An 18,755-nucleotide genomic window follows, 5' to 3' on the forward strand; every position below is an offset into this window, starting at 1 on the left:
AGGCACTGCATCTCAGTGCAAGAGGCGTTACTACAGTCCCTGGTTAGAATCCACATCCAGAGTCCCATAGGGCAGGGCACAATTGGCCCAGCGTCGCCCGGGTTTGGCTGGGGTAGGACATTATTGTAAATAAGAATTTGTTCTTATTAACGGACATACCTATTTAAATAAACATTTATTAAAAATCGTAATTTCGCAAATTACAGTAATATTTAGATGACATGTCTCCTGCTGTGTTGCAATATACACATCGTGTTGTACTTGTACTCTGAACTTTTTTGGAAGAACATGAGTAATTTACAGCATCACCATCTACCTAGACTAGCCTCTATTTTTTGTAATGGAGATAAAACGTACCTAATGACTAACATTGTCTGCTTTGGTAACTCACACCATAAAACAGATGTGACGGACAACCTCCACTCTACCTTACCCTCTAATATCGGTTCAAAAAGCACACTACACTGTGTTAGAATTATGACTGGAACTATAGAAGTCAGTATGAGCAATCTACCTTCCACATCCATGTGTAACTACTAGAAGCTAGCACTTGGCAACTACCAGCAGGAAGCAAACTTTTGCTGCCATTACATTGCTCCAGCAAAATCTTGAAATATATTTATAGTGTCATTTAGGTATGCATGAATAGCTTCGTCTTTTTAGATAGGATCACCCAGACAGACAAACAAACCCGCACACAATCCAGAACATCTAGCTGCCACACCACTAGAGAAATCATCCTCTTCCTCTATTCACATTAGCTAATAAATACATTATACAAAGCATGAAAGAAATTCAACTTTCATTTCTGTTCCTTGCCATGTACTTGTTTATTCTGATCAACCATAAATGCTTTTTAAAAAAGGTATAAAAACAATCAATTATGTTCCATCAAACTTCTGCTCAAAAAACAATATAAAAACAAAAACATACCCATCAACAATGTCGCTTTTAGTTAAAGGAGGGGAAAATGTAATACCACAAATACGTGCCAAATGACACCCCATTCCTTATATAGTGCACTTTTGACCAGAACCTTATGGTCAAAGTAGTGTACTATAAAGGGCATAGAGTGCCATTTGGGAATCATGGTTGTTTATAGCTGACATGGTCCAACCAATGACTCAAACAGGACTTAGTAAGATTTTGTTTTTATTTTAAATCAAAATAAAAAAACATCACTGCCCTCCAAAAAACACCATGAACAATAAGCATAGCAACATGTTTTTTTACTGATAAAGACAAAAAAAAAAAAACTGAACATAAGTGAAGATAGAATACCCACTTTCCCCCCTCCAATCGACGCTTGTCCGTTTGGGGGGTTCCTGCACCGGTAAGGTGATAAGTCCATTGGGAGAAAGAGAAAAGTGTATTTCTATTCAAATGCACCATTTCACCACCAGAGTATAGTAGACTTGGTTTGCATCCGAAATAGAACCCTATTACCTATATAGTGTACTGCATTTGTCCAGGGCCCATGATCAAAAGTAGTGCACTACATATGGAAATAGTGTGCCTTTTGGGATATAATCGAAGACTTGGCCTCTGTCAATCACAAGGAAACAAACATCAAAATTAAATAAAAACAAGGGTCATGAAAATAAAATAAAAAGAGGGGACAGATAAAGGGATGAAAAGAAAAGGTCCACTTGTAGTTGTAAAGTCTCTGGATATCAATGTCGTCAAGGGGAGAATTTTTTTTTCCTTTGAAAAGTTATTGTTTCCTTTCTTTCAGTCACTAGCTCGTTTGGAATAGGTCATTATAACCATCCCTCGCTTCCTCAGAATCCCCCACTTCTTTGTTAAAAATCCTCAAAGGGCGTGGTGTCACAGCGAGAGCTTGCAGTGACAGAGTTCTTTGTACATGAGTCTCCTCAGTTTGGGCATGTCCTGCTGGCCGAAGCTGAACGGCTGACCCAGGGCTAGAGTCTTGCAGTACTGGAAGGAACACCGACAGAGACAGGTTAGAAATCATGCTTCCCCCTAGTGTTGGACACAAAGGCCCCGAAAGCAACATCCAGGCCCTCTAGCACCAAATTGCTCTACCTTGCCATTCAGAGGGCAATGTTAAGCAGTTACAATATTAAAGCTATCCAATCCTAAATCTAAATGAGTGACAAGGTCTTGGGAGTAGGGACTAGGCTTGATTTAGAATACAGCACACAAGTGTGTAGTACAAGGACAGCTATGGACCATGGCTCTCTGATTGTAAATCAGGACTTGTACCTACCTGAAGAACAAACGCCCCACAGTCACTGTCATTGTTCTGACGGCCCACATTCTGAAACACACAAACAGTAAATGCACTCAGAATATACCCCCACCAATGTCAAAAACAAAATCTGTTGTTCATTCGTGTAAAGCAATTGTTGTTACACTATGAATCAGAACTGAAGACAAACCGACTCACCATTTTGAAATAGCCTTTCCACCCTGTAAGGAAATCTCTCTGGTCTTTCTTGACAGCCTCCGCCTGCAGATACTTTGCAATATGCTGAGGAGGTGGAAAACAAGAGCCAATTTCGCTTAATTTCAAAGACGACCAAATAAACACCCAAACAGACCATTCTGAACGAGGTGAAACAGATCAGGTGCTGTAACAAATAGAAATCGAGGTGCCACAACATCCTAAATAAACTCAGCAAAAAAAGAAACGTCCTCACTGTCAACTGCGTTTATTTTCAGCAAACTTAACATGTGTAAATATTTGTATGAACATAACAAGATTCAACAACTGAGACAAACTGAACAAGTTCCACAGACATGTGACTAACAGAAATGGAATAACATGTCCCTGAACAAGGGGGGGTCAAAATCAAAAGTAACAGTCAGTATCTGGTGTGGCCACCAGCTGCATTAAGTACTGCAGTGCATCTCCTCCTTATGGACTGCACCAGATTTGCCAGTTCTTGCTGTGAGATGTTACCCACTCTTCCACTAAGGCACCTGCAAGTTCCCGAACATTTCTGGGGGGGAATGGCCCTAGCCCTCACCCTCCGATCCAACAGGTCCCAGACGTGCTCAATGGGATTGAGATCCGGGCTCTTCGCTAGCCATGGCAGAACACTGACATTCCTGTCTTGCAGGAAATCACGCCCAGAACGAGCAATATGGTTGGTGGCATTGTCATGCTGGAGGGTCATGTCAGGATGAGCTTGCAGGAAGGGTACCACATGAGGGAGGAGGATGTCTTCCCTGTAACACACAGGGTTGAGATTGCCTGCAATGACAACAAGCTCAGTCCAATGACGCTGTGACACACCGCCACAGACCATGATGGACCCTCCACCTCCAAATCGATCGCGCTCCAGAGTCAGAGTACAGGCCTCGGTGTAACGCTCATTCCGTCGACGATAAACGCGAATCAGACCATCACCCCCGGTGAGACAAAACTGCAACTCGTCAGTGAAGAGCACTTTTTGCCTGTCTGGTCCAGCGACGGTGTGTTTGTTCCCATAGGCGACGTTCTTGCCAGTGATGTCTAGTGAGGACCTGCCTTACAACAGGCCTACAAGCCCTCAGTCCAGCCTCTCTCAGCCTATTGCGGACAGTCTGAGTACTGATGGAGGGATTGTGCATTCCTGGTGTAACATGGACAGTTGTTGTTGCCATCCTGTACCTGTCCCGCAGGTGTGGTGTTCGGATGTACTGATCCTGCGCAGGTGTTGTTGCACGTGGTCTGCCACTGCGAGGACGATCAGCTATCTGTCCTGTCTCGCTGTCTTCGTCCTCACAGTACGGACATTGCAATTTATTGCCCTGGCCACATCTGCAGTCCTCATGCCTCCTTGCAGCATGCCTAAGGCACGTTCACGCAGATGCGCAGGGACCCTGGGCATCTTTCTTTTGGTGTTTTTCAGAGTCAGTAGAAAGGCCTCTTAAGTGTCCTAAGTTTTCATAACTGTGACCTTAATTGCCTACCGTCTGCAAGCTGTTAGTGTCTTAACGACCGTTCCACAGGTGCATTTTTTTGCAGAGGTTACATGTCAGAGAAGAAAAAAGGTATGGCACAAAACAGAACGTTGACTCAGATTTTAGCAAGCAAAATTTCTCTGTGTGACCCATGGTCAGGTCTCACTTGGGAAAGAGATGTTCTGACCTTAACTGGACTTCTGGGTTAAATATGCATTTGAAAGATGGCTGTCTCGGGGGGGATTGGAGGGACGCCATGTGCGACTGACGTGTTTTCCGTTTGCTCCCGTGGTATTTTTAAAGTTTATGTGAATTTTGCAGCAGAACCGTATTTATTTTCATATATTATTTTGGTGATCCCTTCCCGTAAAAACCAAGACTACTTTACTTCCAAATGTCAGCATGTCGACGAAACATAAGGCTAAAAGCATGACTTTGAGAAAACCCGGCCTACAAGACACACTCTCATCACCGCCCTCTCCTGAGCCTGACGGCCCGGGGACTGACACTTTACCCGGGGGGGCGGCTTGGCCTGGCGGCGCTGAAATGAACATTCTCGAGGCCATCAAACTACTACGCTCTGAGATAGTTGAAATGAAAACGGAGGTGGTTAATACGATTGAGGCCCGAATAAAGGAGGTTTCTGATACTTTAAAAGCAGATCTAACCATCCTGCGGAACGAGACGGTGCCAGCAATCACATCACTCAAAACAACAATGGCGTCGCACACTACAACGATTGCAGCACTGGAGACCTCCGCTACAAATGTCTCCGACTTAACTACATCCCTGGAGGCTGACGTGAAACGCCTCGCTGCGGATTTGGAAAAGGTGAAGGAGAGCTGTGTAAGTTTAGAGGGATTCTCTCGCCGCAATAACCTGAGACTTGTATCAGTCCCAGAGTCAGCGGAAATGCCTCGCGCCACGGATTTCGTTTCTGGGCTGCTGAAGGATGTTCTTGCCTTAGATGAAAAGCCCCTGATTGATCGTGCCCACCGGTCGCTGCGCCCAAAGCCCCGGGATGGGGAGAGGCCCCGTGACATAATTCTTCGAGTGCACTTTTTCCATGAGAAGATGGAGATTCTCCGACGAGCCCGCAATACCACTCTGAGCTTTCAAGGACAGAGCTTCTCCATCTACCAGGACTACTCCCCCACTGTTTCCAGGCAGCGCGCAGCTTTCGGGCAGGCCAAGCGACTACTTCGGGACCATCCAGGTGTGAAGTACGGACTGCGATTCCCGGCCCGTTTATGGCTATCTCATGATGGTAAAGACTACACATTTGAATCTCCGGATGAGGCTCTCTCTCACATTCAACGTCACATCAAGAAGTCTTGAACTTGCTCATAGTTCAGCAACTGTTGCTTGCGAACTGTGGATAGTAAGTAACCCACCTGTGGTACAATTATGTTTAGCTACAACATGCTAATTTTGTATAGTTGGGGAGTTGGCGAACCCATTCAGGCTTATTTGATGTGATCAAATGTTTTGATCATCTAGTGTGCTTGCCTTACAAGCATTCAGTCATTTTAATTTCATTGTATTGAGGTTTTACTTTACTCCTGTGTTTCTAGGCTGTCTTGCTCACCTATTCAGTTTGTTTACATAGTGTCTCAGTGACTCAAAATATTCTTGGCTATTTGTTTACTGCATCCGTTTGCATTGACCCAGTAGACAGTAAATGCTTCCCGAGGCGACACGTTTTTTGGGGTCCGCACTTTAAAAGTTCTGAGCGTCATTTATGCCCAGCAAGCGTTCAACGTTGCGCACACGTAGTTTTTTGGTATTGGTTGTAAGCTGTCTCAGCATTCAACTAGACAACTATTATAATAATAATCATTATTATTATTTTTGATTGTCTTACTACGATTTCCTTACTTCAAATTAGGTCTTCGGCTGAGAGCCTTTATACATTTTATTTATTTTCTCTCTCAAATGCCTGTTATAAGACTGGGAATATAATTATATACATCTACAAGTGGTGCTTTTGTAATTTCGTTTGCACAAGGGATTCACTTTTATTTGTTTTTATTTAAAAAATGATTATCTTTTTTTTTGCTGTTTGATCCACTAACAAAACGCGACTTTAAAGAGCGGGACTGTGGGTTTAGGTTTAAGACCGCACTCTCACAGACATACTGTGCGAAGAGAACATGTTCTATTTAGGCTTGTACCTCGTTTGGGGAGGTATTGTCTGGGATGGGGGGAGGGGGTGGGGGGAGGGGTTGAATTGTTCAGTTCTAATGTTGTCATTCTGTCTTTTTCGGGGGTTTTTCTGTACTTTTTCCAAACATCTACCACCGTACATTATTACTCTGAGACAAGTTATTCTGGGGTTTTTGGGCGCTCATTGCTTTTCCATTCTATGCTTTAATGACAGGGTTGTATAACGGGAATGCCCAGAGGGGCCGAAACAATGCGATCAAGTACATTTCGTGGAACATCAAAGGGGTTAATAACCCAGTGAAGCGTAAGAGGGTGTTGACACACTTAAAGGGTTTGAATGCAAATATTGCATTTCTACAAGAGACTCACTTGAGGACTGGTGAGCACTTTAGGATGCGTAGGGACTGGGTTGGTCAAGTGTTCCACTCTAACTTTCATAGTAAATCAAGAGGGGCTGCCATTTTGGTTGATAAAGCTACTCCCTTTGTAGCTTCTGAGGTTATCGCTGATCCTAAGGGACGATACATCATAGTAACCGGTAAACTGTTTTCTACCCCTCTTGTTTTGGCTAGTGTTTATGCTCCCAATTGGGATGACACAAGTTTCATTTCTTCCTTTTTGTCTGCTATACCAAATTTAGATTCTCATTTGTTGATTTTAGGGGGGGATTTCAACTGCAAAATGTCCCCAGTTCTTGACAAGTCCTCACGAACAACTACAGGCCCATCTAAATGTGCCCTACTTATTCAAGCCTTTCTTCAGAAATATGCCATGTTTGAGGCCTGGCGTTTCCTACATCCTACAGATAGACAGTATTCCTTTTATTCTCATGTCCATCAAACATACTCCCGGATTGATTACTTCTTTTTGGACAAAAAACTTCTGCCTAACCTTCGGCAGTGTACTTACAAGAGTATTGTTATTTCTGACCATTCACCATTAGTGCTTGAACTAGAGTTTCCCCAGCGACCTCCTATGTGTTATCAATGGCGTCTCAACCCCATTTTACTCTCAGATAAGGAGTTTGTCAATTTCATTTCTTCTGAAATCACCTTATTCCTAGAAACTAATTCAACACCAGGTATGTCCTGCTCTACCATATGGGAGTCTCTCAAAGCATACCTACGTGGCCAAATTATCTCTTATACAGCCAACCAAAACAGAGTTCGCTCTCAGCGACTTCGGGACCTGAGCGAATCCATAGCCACATTGGATGAGAAGTATGCTACGGTTCCTTCCTCTGATCTGCATAAAGAGCGCCAACTACTCCAATCTGAATTTGATGAGCTTTCTACCAGGCAAGCTGAACAGTTACTCTTGCGAGCTCGGTACAGAGTGTATGAACAAGGCGACAAGGCCAGTAAACTCCTTGCACATCAGATCCGTAAATCTGAGGCCTCACGTTTAATCCCACAAATAAGGACCCCGTCTGGTGCCACCACAGTTATACATAAAGAGATCAATGATCAATTCAAACAATTTTACTCTGCGCTATACACCTCTGAATCCCCTCAAGACCCTTTGCTGATTGATTCCTTCTTTAATGGCCTGAATATGCCTTCAATTGATACAGACACCCATGACTGTCTAGAAGAAGAATTTACACCTGAGGAGATTGCAACAGCAGTGTCCGCAATGAAAAGTGGTAAATCACCGGGTCCGGATGGTTTTCCAACCGAATTTTACAGGACGTTTTCTGGTCTGCTTTGCCCATTCTTGTCTCGACTATTTGCAGAGTGCCTTGATACCTCAAAGCTACCGCCTACTCTTTATCAGGCTTCAATTTCATTACTATTAAAGAAAAACAAAGACCCCCTGGAATGTGGATCCTATCGCCCAATCTCGCTTTTAAACTGTGATTACAAAATTCTAGCCAAGCTTTTAGCCATCCGTATGGAAGGCTCGCTGCACCAAGTAATACACTCTGACCAGACTGGCTTTGTGAGAAATAGGCATTTGTTTTTCAATATTAGGCGCCTTATGAATATACTGTACTCCCCAGCGTCGGAGGACCCAGAGGTAGTGGTCTCACTTGATGCAGAAAAAGCGTTTGACCGCGTTGAGTGGGATTACCTAACAGCTACCCTTTATAGATTTGGCTTTGGTCCCAAATTCATTGCGTGGATAAAGATTCTTTATTTTTCCCCCATGGCTTCGGTACGGACTAACAACTTGTCCTCTGACTATTTTCCCTTGCACCGCGGATCCAGACAGGGCTGTCCACTCTCCCCCTTGTTGTTTGCTTTGGCAATCGAACCTCTCGCCATTGCACTACGCTCTAATGATGCCATTCAAGGAATAATCAGGACGGGCTCAGAGCAGAAAGTCTCGCTATATGCGGATGACCTCCTTTTGTTTATCTCTAACCCTGATACCTCATTGCCACGCGCCTTATCTGTTCTTAAAAGGTTTGGATCAATCTCAGGGTACAAGCTGAATCTAGGCAAGAGTGAGCTTTTTCCTGTAAACAAGGCTGCTTTAAAGTGCTCTTTTACAAGTTCTCAGTTTAGGATTGTCCGGGATCAATTCACCTACTTGGGAGTTAAAGTGACAAGGAAATATTCAAATCTGTTTCAGGAAAACTTGGTTGCTCTAGCAGACAGTTTGAAACAATCTTTTACTTTTTGGAAGTCGCTACCTCTTTCTCTTATCGGAAGGATTAATGTCATTAAAATGAGTGTGTTGCCCAAATTTCTATATTTATTTCAATGTTTACCCATTTTTATTCCAAAATCTTTTTTTATTTCACTGGATCAAACATTCATGCATTTCATTTGGGATGGCAAGGTACCACGGATTGGTAAAAAACATTTACAGAAGCCTGGGTCATTGGGGGGTTTAGCTCTACCAAATTTTCAGACATACTATTGGGCTGCAAATTTCAGAGCCCTTCTGTACTGGCTGCAGACTGATCCTACTGGCCCCAGACCACTCTGGGTCCAGATGGAGTCTGAATCGTGTAAACCTGCTGCACTTTCTTCTGTGTTGTGCTCGTCTCTCCCAGTGTCCCTAGGCAAAAGGTGTGTCAACCCAATTGTAAAGCAGTCTCTTAAAATTTGGAATCAGTTCCGTTTAGCCTTTGGCCTCCGAGGCTTTTCTCTATCAGGCCCAATCAATCAGAACATTTTATTTCCTCCATCTTTGAATGATGGGGCTTTTGGCATCTGGCACTCACTAGGCCTCTCCTCACTAGCCCAATTATTCTTTGATGACACATTTGCCTCTTTTGCTCAGCTACAGGAAAGGTTCAACCTCCCCCAATCCCACTTTTTCCGCTATCTCCAGACTAGGAACTTTGTCAGAGCTAACACACCTGAATTTCCCCATAGGCCTGCGAATACAGCTATAGAGAGCATCTTGGAGCTGAACAAGCTTCCTAGGGGCACAATTTCAGATGTATATGCAATCATTCATGACTTACAGAACCCCTCTTTGGTGCCTTTAAAGACTCGATGGGAAAAGGATTTGGGGGAGGAACTTGGGGAAGACACCTGGGAATCTGTGCTGCGCAGGGTGCATTCGTCCTCTTTTAGCACTAGACACAGCCTCATTCAATTCAAGGTGGTTCACCGTATCCACTGGTCTGGGGCCAGACTTGGAAGAATATTCTCTGATTTTGATCCTACCTGTGTCAGATGTAAAATTGAACCAGCCACACTGTTGCATATGTTCTGGGGCTGTCATAAACTGTCAGGTTTCTGGGAATTAATATTTAAATGTTTCTCTGATATATATGACACTGTTATAGATCCGTCTCCCCTTACAGCCCTTTTTGGTGTACTGCCCATAGGTACCCCCCTGTCAAGAATCCAGTCGGACACTGTTGCTTATACAACTCTTTTAGCTAGACGGCTAATACTACAGAACTGGAAGATGGCAGCTCCCCCATCTTATACATATTGGGTGAGAGATGTGTTGTGCTCTCTGAAACTAGAAAAAATTAAATTCAATTCACGTGGGAACCCCAAACTGTTTAATGAGGCTTGGGCTCCATTCCGGTGTTACTTTAAACAGTCCATCCTCTGATGGCATTCCTATTAAAACCAAAATAAGTCTGTATTTGACCCCCCTGTGACTTACTTAGGGGTTGGATGAGCATTTCTCTGTGTTTTTTCTGGGGGGGGGGGGCATTAAGGTTGATGTGCTTATTGATTGTGACCTGCGGATGCCTTGTTCATCTTGCCGGGGCAGAGACTAAGGTGTGAGCTTGTTTTTCCCAGTTATTTTTATTTTTAAATTTTGTTCACGCCTACATAAAATTATTATTATTCATTTTTTATTTTAAAGCATTGTAAACGTTTCATTTTTGGTCCAGTGGATGGTTGGTCTGTGGCCTTGACTGTCTGTGAGTGGTTGCATTTCTCCACCCCATCCCTTGACTGTTTACAGGAACAATGGTGAGGTGGTTGCTCTGTCCCTATACTATAGATTGCCCTTTAACCTTTGTAGCCTTCTGCCTGGTGTGTTTAACTTGTCTAAAGTATGGTATCTTTAAAGCTATTTTTTTTTAATGTATTATTTGTATTTTTTTCTAGTTGAGTATATTATTTATATTGCTTTGTCTTGTCTGTGTGTGTAAAACTTAATAAACAGAGTTTTCAAAAAAAAAAAAAAAAGAAAGATGGCTGTCTCACCTTTGGGCAGCGTCGGTTGAGAGTGCGTTGGGAGTCAAAGTAGGTGATTGCCCTACGGGGGATGTCTACGCTGACCAGGGACCAGTGGACCTCCAGGTGGATGGGGATCAGGAGGAGATCCTTCTTGAAGATGTCCACCTGGGAGGGAAGAGGTAGGAACATGTTCAGGCATTGGTGGTTTAAGGCCCGGGTCTCTATGCGTAACAGATTTTCCCCCTCATTGTATTAGTGACAGGTGCACAAATGTCAATTGGTTCACAATTTGTTGCATATTTAGTAATAATGCAAATATACTGACAACATTTGATTGCTTGATTGAGAAAGGATAATGCAAAGTGGGTATATTGAGGACAACGAAACAACAAAAAAACAATTAGATAACGAATAGCTTTATGGTTCCTTACATTCTTTGTCCATCGTTTGACTCCATCGTAGCCTTTCGTCCTCAACTTGTCGTAGAAGAAACTGTTGAAGAAGTGAACCTGAGAGAGAAGGAAAAAAAGACATCAGATGCTACAGATGTTCTCCTTCACTGAATATAGTGGCAAGAAAAAGTATGTGAACCCTTTGGAATTACCTGGATTTCTGCATAAATTGGTCATAACATTTGATCTGATCATCTAAGTCACAACAATAGACAAACACAGTGTGTGTAAAGCTGGAAAGGGTTACAAAAGCATCTCTAAAACTGTGGATTGATGAACATCAAGGTTAAGGCAAATGGTCTACAAATGGAGAAAGTTCAGCACTGTTGCTACTCTCCCTATGAGTGGCCGTCCTGCAAAGATGACTGCAACAGCGCAGTGCAGAATGCTCAATGAGGTTAAGTAGAATTCTAGTGTCAGCTAAAGACTTACAGAAATATCTGGAACATGCCAACATCTCTGTTGACGAGTCTACGATACGTAAAACATTAAAAACAAGAATGGTGTTCATGAGAGGACACCACGGAAGAAGCCACTGAAGCCACTGTCTGAAGTTTGTAAAAGAGCACCTGGATGTTCCACAGCGCTACTGGCAAAATATTCTGTGGACAGATGAAACTACAGTTGAGTTGTTTGGAAGGAACACAACACTATGTGCGGAGAAAAAAAGGCACAGCACACCAACATCAAAACCTCATCCCAACTATAAAGTATGGTGGAGGGAGCGTCATGGTTTGGGGTTGCTTTGCTGCTTCAGGGCCTGGACAGCTTGCTCTCGTCGACGGAAAAATGAATTCCCAAGTTTATCAAGACATTTTGCAGGGGAATGTTAGGCTATCTGCCAATTGAAGCTCAACAGAAGTTGGGTGATGCAAAAGGACAACGACCCAAAACACAGAAATAAATCAACAACAGAATGGCTTCAACAGAAGAAAATACACCTTCTGGAGTGGCCCAGTCAGAGTCCTGACCTCAACCCGATTGAGATGCTGTGGCATGACCTCAAGAAGGCAGTTCACACCAGACATCCCAAGAAAATTGCTTAACTGGAACAGTTTTGTTACGAGGAATGGTCCAAAATTCCTCATGACCGTTGTGCAGGTCTGATTGGCAACTACAGAAAATGTTTGATTGAGGTTATTGCTGCCAAAGGAGGGTGAACCAGTTATTAAATCTAAGGGTTCACATACTTTTCTCACCCTGCACTGTGAATGTTTACACGGTGTGTTCAATAAAGACATGAAAACCTATATTTGTTTGTGTTATTAGTTTAAGCAGACTGTGTGTCTATTGTTGTGACTTAGATGAAGATCAGACCAAGTTATGAGACATTTTTGCAGAAATACAGGTAATTCCAAAGGGTTCATACTTTTTCTTGCCACTGTACTGTATTCAGGATAAATATTATGGATTTTGTTGAAGTAGTATATTGTGGAAGTATGTTGTATTATACATTTAAAATGGTTCCTACCTTCTCGGACACCGAGTCCATCACAAGGTCACCATACATGTTCATGACCTAAAGAAGAAGAGACATTGAATAAACAATGCCTTGCTTTTAATCTGTTCAAAAGTAACAGATATTTGCATACAGGGCTCAATCTTAACTAGACATACCCACATATACAATTTTGCATAAGTCATGCAATATTTCAATACAGAAAATGCTAAATGTATGCAGAAATTCAGGTTACAAATCAAATCTTAGTCACATGCGCCGAATACAACAGTGAAACAAACGCTTACTTACGAGCCCCTAACCAACAATGCAGTTTAAAAAAAAATACAGATCAGATTAAGAAATAAAAGTAATTAAAGAGCAGCAGTAAAATAACATTAGCGAGACTATATACAGTCGTGGCTAAAAGTTGAGAATGACACAAATATGAATTTTCAAAGTCTGCTGCCTCAGTTTGTATGATGGCAATTTGCATATACTCCAGAATGTTACGAAGAGTGATCAGATGAATTGCAAAGTCCCTCTTTGCCATGCAAATGAACTGAATCCCCAAAAAACATTCCCACTGCATTTCAGCCCTGCCACAAAAGGACCAGCTGACATCATGTCAGTGATTCTCTCGTTAACACAGGTGTGAGTGTTGACGAGGACAAGGCTGGAGATCACTCGGTCATGCTGATTGAGTTCAAATAACAGACTGGAAGCTTCAAAAGGAGGGTGGTGCTTGGAATCATTGTTCTTCCTCTGTCAACCATGGTTTCCTGCAAGGAAATACGTGCCGTCATCATTGCTTTGCACAAAAAGGGCTTCACAGGTAAGGATATTGCTGCCAGTAAGATTGCACCTAAATCAACCATTTATCGGATCATCAAGAACTTCAAGGAGAGCGGTTCAGTTGTTGTGAAGAAGGCTTCAGGGCGCCGAAGAAAGTCCAACAAGCGCCAGGACCGTCACCTAAAGTTGATTCAGCTGCGGGACCGGGGCACCACCAGTACAGAGTTTGCTCAGGAATGGCAGCAGGCAGGTGTGAGTGCATCTGCACGCACAGTGAGGCGAAGACTTTTGGAGGATGGCCTGGTGTCAAGAAGGGCAGCAAAGAAGCCACTTCTCTCCAGGAAAAACATCAGGGACAGACTGATATTCTGCAAAAAGTACAGAGAGTACAGTGCCTTGTTCAGGGGCAGAACGACAGAATTTTACTTGGTCAGCTCGGAGATTCGATCTTGCAACCTTTTGGTTACTAGTCCAACGTTCTAACCACTAGGCTACCTGCCGCCCCCACATACACACACACTATGTCCCCATGTGCAGTTTCAAACCGTAGTCAGGCTTTTTTATGGCAGTTTTGGAGCACTGGTTTCTTCCTTGCTGAGCAGCATTTGAGGTTATGTCTATATAGGACTCGTTCTACTGTGGATATAGATACTTTTGTACCCGTTTCCTCCAGCACCTTCACAAGGTCCTTTGCTGTTGTTCTGGGATTGATTTGCACTTTTCGCACCAAAGTACATTCATCTCTAGGAGACAGAACGCGTCTCCTTCCTGAGCTGTATGACGGCTGCGTGGTTCCATGGTGTTTATACTTGCTTACTATTGTTTGTACAGATGAACGTGGTACCTTCAGGCGTTTGGAAATTGCTCCCAAGGATGAACCTTGGAGGTCTACAACTTATTTTCTGAGGTCTTGGCTGATTATTTTGATTTTCCCATGATGTCAAGCAAAGAGGCACTGAGTTTGAAGGTAGGCCTTGAAATACATCCACAGGTACACCTCCAATTGACTCAAATTATGTCAATTAGCTTATCAGAAGCTTCTAAAGCCATGACATTATTTTCTGGAATTTTCCAAGCTGTTTAAAGGCACAGTCAACTTAGTGTATGTAAACTTCTGACCCACTGGAATTGTGATACAGTGAATTATAAGTGAAATAATCTGTATTTTTAAATTTTTTTAAACACTTTCAGGTTTGTTTATCAGTTTGTGCCACTTTAGTTCATCGCTCTCTGAAAGTGCTGATTAAAAATTATTTTGGTCATTTCTAGAATACACTGCGTCTGTATGAGTGAGGGGAGTCATATGAATGGAGTTAAAAACAAGGCTGACATGGTATATAAAGATGTACAATTGTAACATCACAAGCCCATAAAAAAATATGTTTACATAGACGTTCATTTGACAAACTACAAAAGTGTTAGTAAAGGGTCCCACCCACTTGGTCATTGAGCCAATTCTGTCCATACAACGTGCTTAAGTCATCCATGGTAAGGACATGACGCTTGTAGTTGACACGGAACCCTCGCACCATGGCCGTGCCAGACGACCTCTGGTAGGACTGGATTAGATGTTGGACCACTACTTTCCTGTTGGAAATGGAAACATGAGATGAGCTATATGGAACTTTTACAAAAGCATTTCTGCATTATACCACCTTGTCTTTTTGGGAAATATCAGATGGAACTGTATCAGTCAAGGATTACTTGAACCATAAACATTTGTTTCTCGTTAAAACTTTACACTGGGCAACAGCTGGGTCATATTCATTAGTGCACAACATAGCGAGAGTCCAACTTGTCCGTACCAGTTTTCAGTTTTCTTCCCTTTGCGTCCCAAGCCCTGGTGATGAACAGGGGGTTCCATCACAGATGGGTTACATCACGATCTTCAATTTGTAACATTTGTGTCTTGTCATAACACGAAGACTCATTTCCATGAACATACTCAGAACTTGGGTGATACTAATAACATGTGGGTGGTTTCCATTCCCTTTGTTCCAATTCACTCTGACAGATTGTGTTGGGAATGTTAAAAACAACTAATTTGGAGGTCTAAAAATCATAGAATTGGAATGATTCTAATTCTATGTCTGAAATTAGAGTGCTGCGTAGAAGCTAGAAGGAACACGTGACTACTCTCCAGGACAGATGTACTTGGTTTACATTCCACCTGGCCTTGGCAAAGAGCACCAAGCTTTTTATGGCCAACATTTAAAAGGAACCTCACATTAGGCAGACATCAGGGATATCAGATTGTATAAATATTAGGCTGTGTTGGTGTTGCTCTCTACAAGACATTATGATTCATCTGTGTTTGTACTGTATGTGTGGGCACTGTGTGAGAATGTGTACCTGCGCGTGTATTTCTTTGCATGTCTGTCCGTGTTCGCACATCTGCCTGTGTGTGTGAACGTGTATACTATGTGTGTGTGTGTGTGTGTACACATCTCAGACCTGTGAGGCTGTGCGAAGTTGTCGTTGAAGATGTCTTTTAATTTCTCCACCACGTCATCAGCGTGGATGGGGATCAGACTGCCGTACTTCTGGAGGGAGTCATCCAGGATCCCTAAGACAACGGGAAAACAATACAGAATGTTGGGAGAGTAATATGGAATCACACTGACTGTAGAGGATTCTGTGACCTTGAGCAGCCAAGGTCAGTCCTATATTCATATCCTGTTGGTAGCAGATGTGTAAAGCTAAACCATACCAAAATGTACATATTACCTCAACTACTTCAACCCCAGGACAATGATTTGAGAAAAGCTTAATTTCTTACTTGAACTGGGCCCCGTTTCCCAAAATAATCTTAAGGCTAAGTTCATCATTAGACCCATTGAGGTAAATTCTATACAATGTAGCAATTTCAATCTCGTCGCAGCAACTTCCCAACGGGCTCGGGAGGCGAAGGCGCCTGGCACAAGGAGTCGCTAGAGCACGATGAGCCATGTAAAGCCCACTCCGGCCAAACCCTACTCTAACAACGTTGGGCCAATTGTGAGCCGCCCTATGAGACTCCCGATCACGGACGGTTGTGACAGCCCGGGATCAAACCCAGGTCTGTAGTGACGCCTCTAGCACTGCCTTACACCACTCGGGAGGCCCCCTGCCCAATGATTTCAATAGCAGGAAATCCCTGAGTTACTTCATTACATAACATAAACTAGAAAAGGTAATTTTCCCGAAGCAAAATGGTATGTTTCAGTTTACCATGCACACAGCTCATGTGTTCCTCAGTGAGAGTGACTTCCACAGGTTTCTCTCTGACGATGGAGTACGATGAGGCCTCTGGTCCCCTTCTTCCGCTTTCCACCAGACCACCCATCTGACTGGACTGGTAGTCTCCTGAGTAACCATTCAACCTGTTGTCTGCAGGGACGACAAAGGTCTAGTAAGTGAATATTATGAGATAATTATAGTATAGTTTATATAAAAATGGTGATACCTTTTGAGATGGTTAGTCACAGTCATTGAAACATATCAGCCCAGTGCCAACACAAGCGTTCCAATTTTGCCAACAGTGGGTATATTAGATAAGAATTGTTTGCCAGCAGAATAGAGACTTGAGTGTACCCTCTGTTGTTTTGATCATATCAACAGCCCTTTCGAACACTGAGTCTTCAGTTTGTCAGATACACCTTCCATGGGATCATCTCACCTCTTTCAGACCCACCGAGCCTCTCATCATCTGACAGTGGGCTGCTCAGACCCGGGTCCACTCCCCTCCCCTGGCGGTTGGAATACAAACTATACCGACGCCAACTCCTCGCCCTCCTGTGCCCCAGGGTGCCCACCCACTGTGCCCGGTGACGCCAGGTCTTCCAATGCTGGGTGAGACGGAGCCGTAGACCTTCATGGGAGTGGAGCTTCCTCCAGCGCCTCAGCCTGCGCTGCCTGAACCCGTTGAGCCTGGACGGGATAGGGACGCTGGGAAAGTCCCTGGCTTCAGGTTCGGCCTGGTTGTTGTCATGGTCATCCAGTGGTGATTTCAGCTGGTGATGATGATTCTGCTCTTGTAGGTATGTGGTGGGGACCATGTGTGGGACCTCCCATACGACCTCAGCCTCCTCTCCTTCCTCCTCAGCCTTCTGTCCTTCCTCCTCCTCATCATCCCAGCCCTCACCTTCAAAATCTTCCTCATCGTTTTCCCCCTCCATCTCCTCGGCCTCCCAGGCCACCCTTTCCTTCTGGCCCAGCTTTAGGGGCATGGGGCTGGGAATCTGGTGGGTTGAGGTGGGGTCCATCTCCAGGTGACCCCCGGAGATTGCTACATCACCACCTCCATCCCCACTGTCCTCCTGGCCCACAGCTAGGCCCAGCTGCCCCTGCCAACGGTTCTGTGCTAGACTGCTACCACTGTCCCTCATGGTCCACGGGCACCCCACAACCTGCGCCAGCTCGTCGCCTGGGGAACGAGTAAGGGGGAGAAATTAGAGACAAATGTCACATGATGCACCTCCAATGTTTTTCAGTAGGTAGGACACTACTATAATAAGCACATCTACAACATGCAAAGCAAGTGCATAGAATTTTGCAAGCATGACTGTAACCACATGTTGGTTTCTGCAACTCATTAGGGCATAAAACTAGTACATTACTTTCCGGTTAGCCGAATTATTGTATGCAGCTCAACGCTTCTAAATTTCAACATAGCGTGCATTGATGCATTTACATCCTGTGCCTTGCGAACGCCATTCATTTTGGTAGTCATTAATTGTAACATGCAGCTGGCGAGCTAGCAGGCTGCACTTTATATAAGAAACCTGTGAACTGGAAACAAAAGATAACTATTGACGATGCAGAAAAGTGAATGATATGTCATCATGTATTCAATGTTGCTCACAGACGCTGGCAAGGAGGCTAGTTAACTATGCAGTTAATAGCTGTCGTTTGCAGCTAACGTTAGCAGCTGATAACTAGTTAACGTTAATGGGATAGCGATGAAACATGTTTAGCTTGCTTCGACAGGACCGAAGATAACTTTAAACTATCAAAACTATTTTACAGTTTGGTATGTTATTTTGTATGCACATTGTATAAACAATACATGAGTAACCAATTAAGCGAAAAACGATGCTAGCTACTTAGCAAGGATATAGCTAGCTACTTCGCAAGCTAACATTAGCTAAATAACAACATAAACTGCCGGTCGCCTATCGTTTTTGTCTCAAGTAAAATGCAACCCCGCACTCACCGTTAAACTGCAGTTTTGGGCAAATGTGTTTCTTATATACAGTTAAACGTTTGCGTAGTGTTTTTTTATTATTTTTGGGACCAAAACAGACGCGACTTTTCTGTTAAACCTCATTCAATGAAGCAGACACTGATGTAGTAAAGCAATCGTCACCACCCCCCCAGCTAACATTGATCCCTTTCCGGACTTCC

At 43.5% G+C, this 18,755-nt stretch overlaps 1 protein-coding gene across 1 annotated transcript; it reads right to left on the reverse strand.

The window, feature by feature from the left end:
• Positions 1-787: 787 nt before the first annotated feature.
• On the reverse strand, positions 788-18,703 carry LOC139534324 (sentrin-specific protease 3-like). Its single transcript, XM_071333384.1, has 11 exons — positions 18,565-18,703; positions 17,029-17,775; positions 16,581-16,739; positions 15,825-15,936; positions 14,810-14,957; positions 12,609-12,656; positions 11,117-11,194; positions 10,713-10,850; positions 2,411-2,494; positions 2,231-2,281; positions 788-1,938 (listed from the first exon to the last, which is right to left on the reverse strand). The coding sequence occupies exons 2-11, from the start codon at positions 17,735-17,737 to the stop codon at positions 1,828-1,830; spliced, it is 1,638 nt and encodes a 545-aa protein (XP_071189485.1). The 5' UTR covers positions 17,738-17,775; positions 18,565-18,703; the 3' UTR covers positions 788-1,827.
• Between the last annotated feature and the right edge of the window lie 52 nt (positions 18,704-18,755).

The sequence above is a fragment of the Salvelinus alpinus genome, chromosome 11 (assembly GCF_045679555.1).
Source record: "Salvelinus alpinus chromosome 11, SLU_Salpinus.1, whole genome shotgun sequence".
Taxonomy (NCBI): Eukaryota; Metazoa; Chordata; class Actinopteri; order Salmoniformes; family Salmonidae; genus Salvelinus; species Salvelinus alpinus.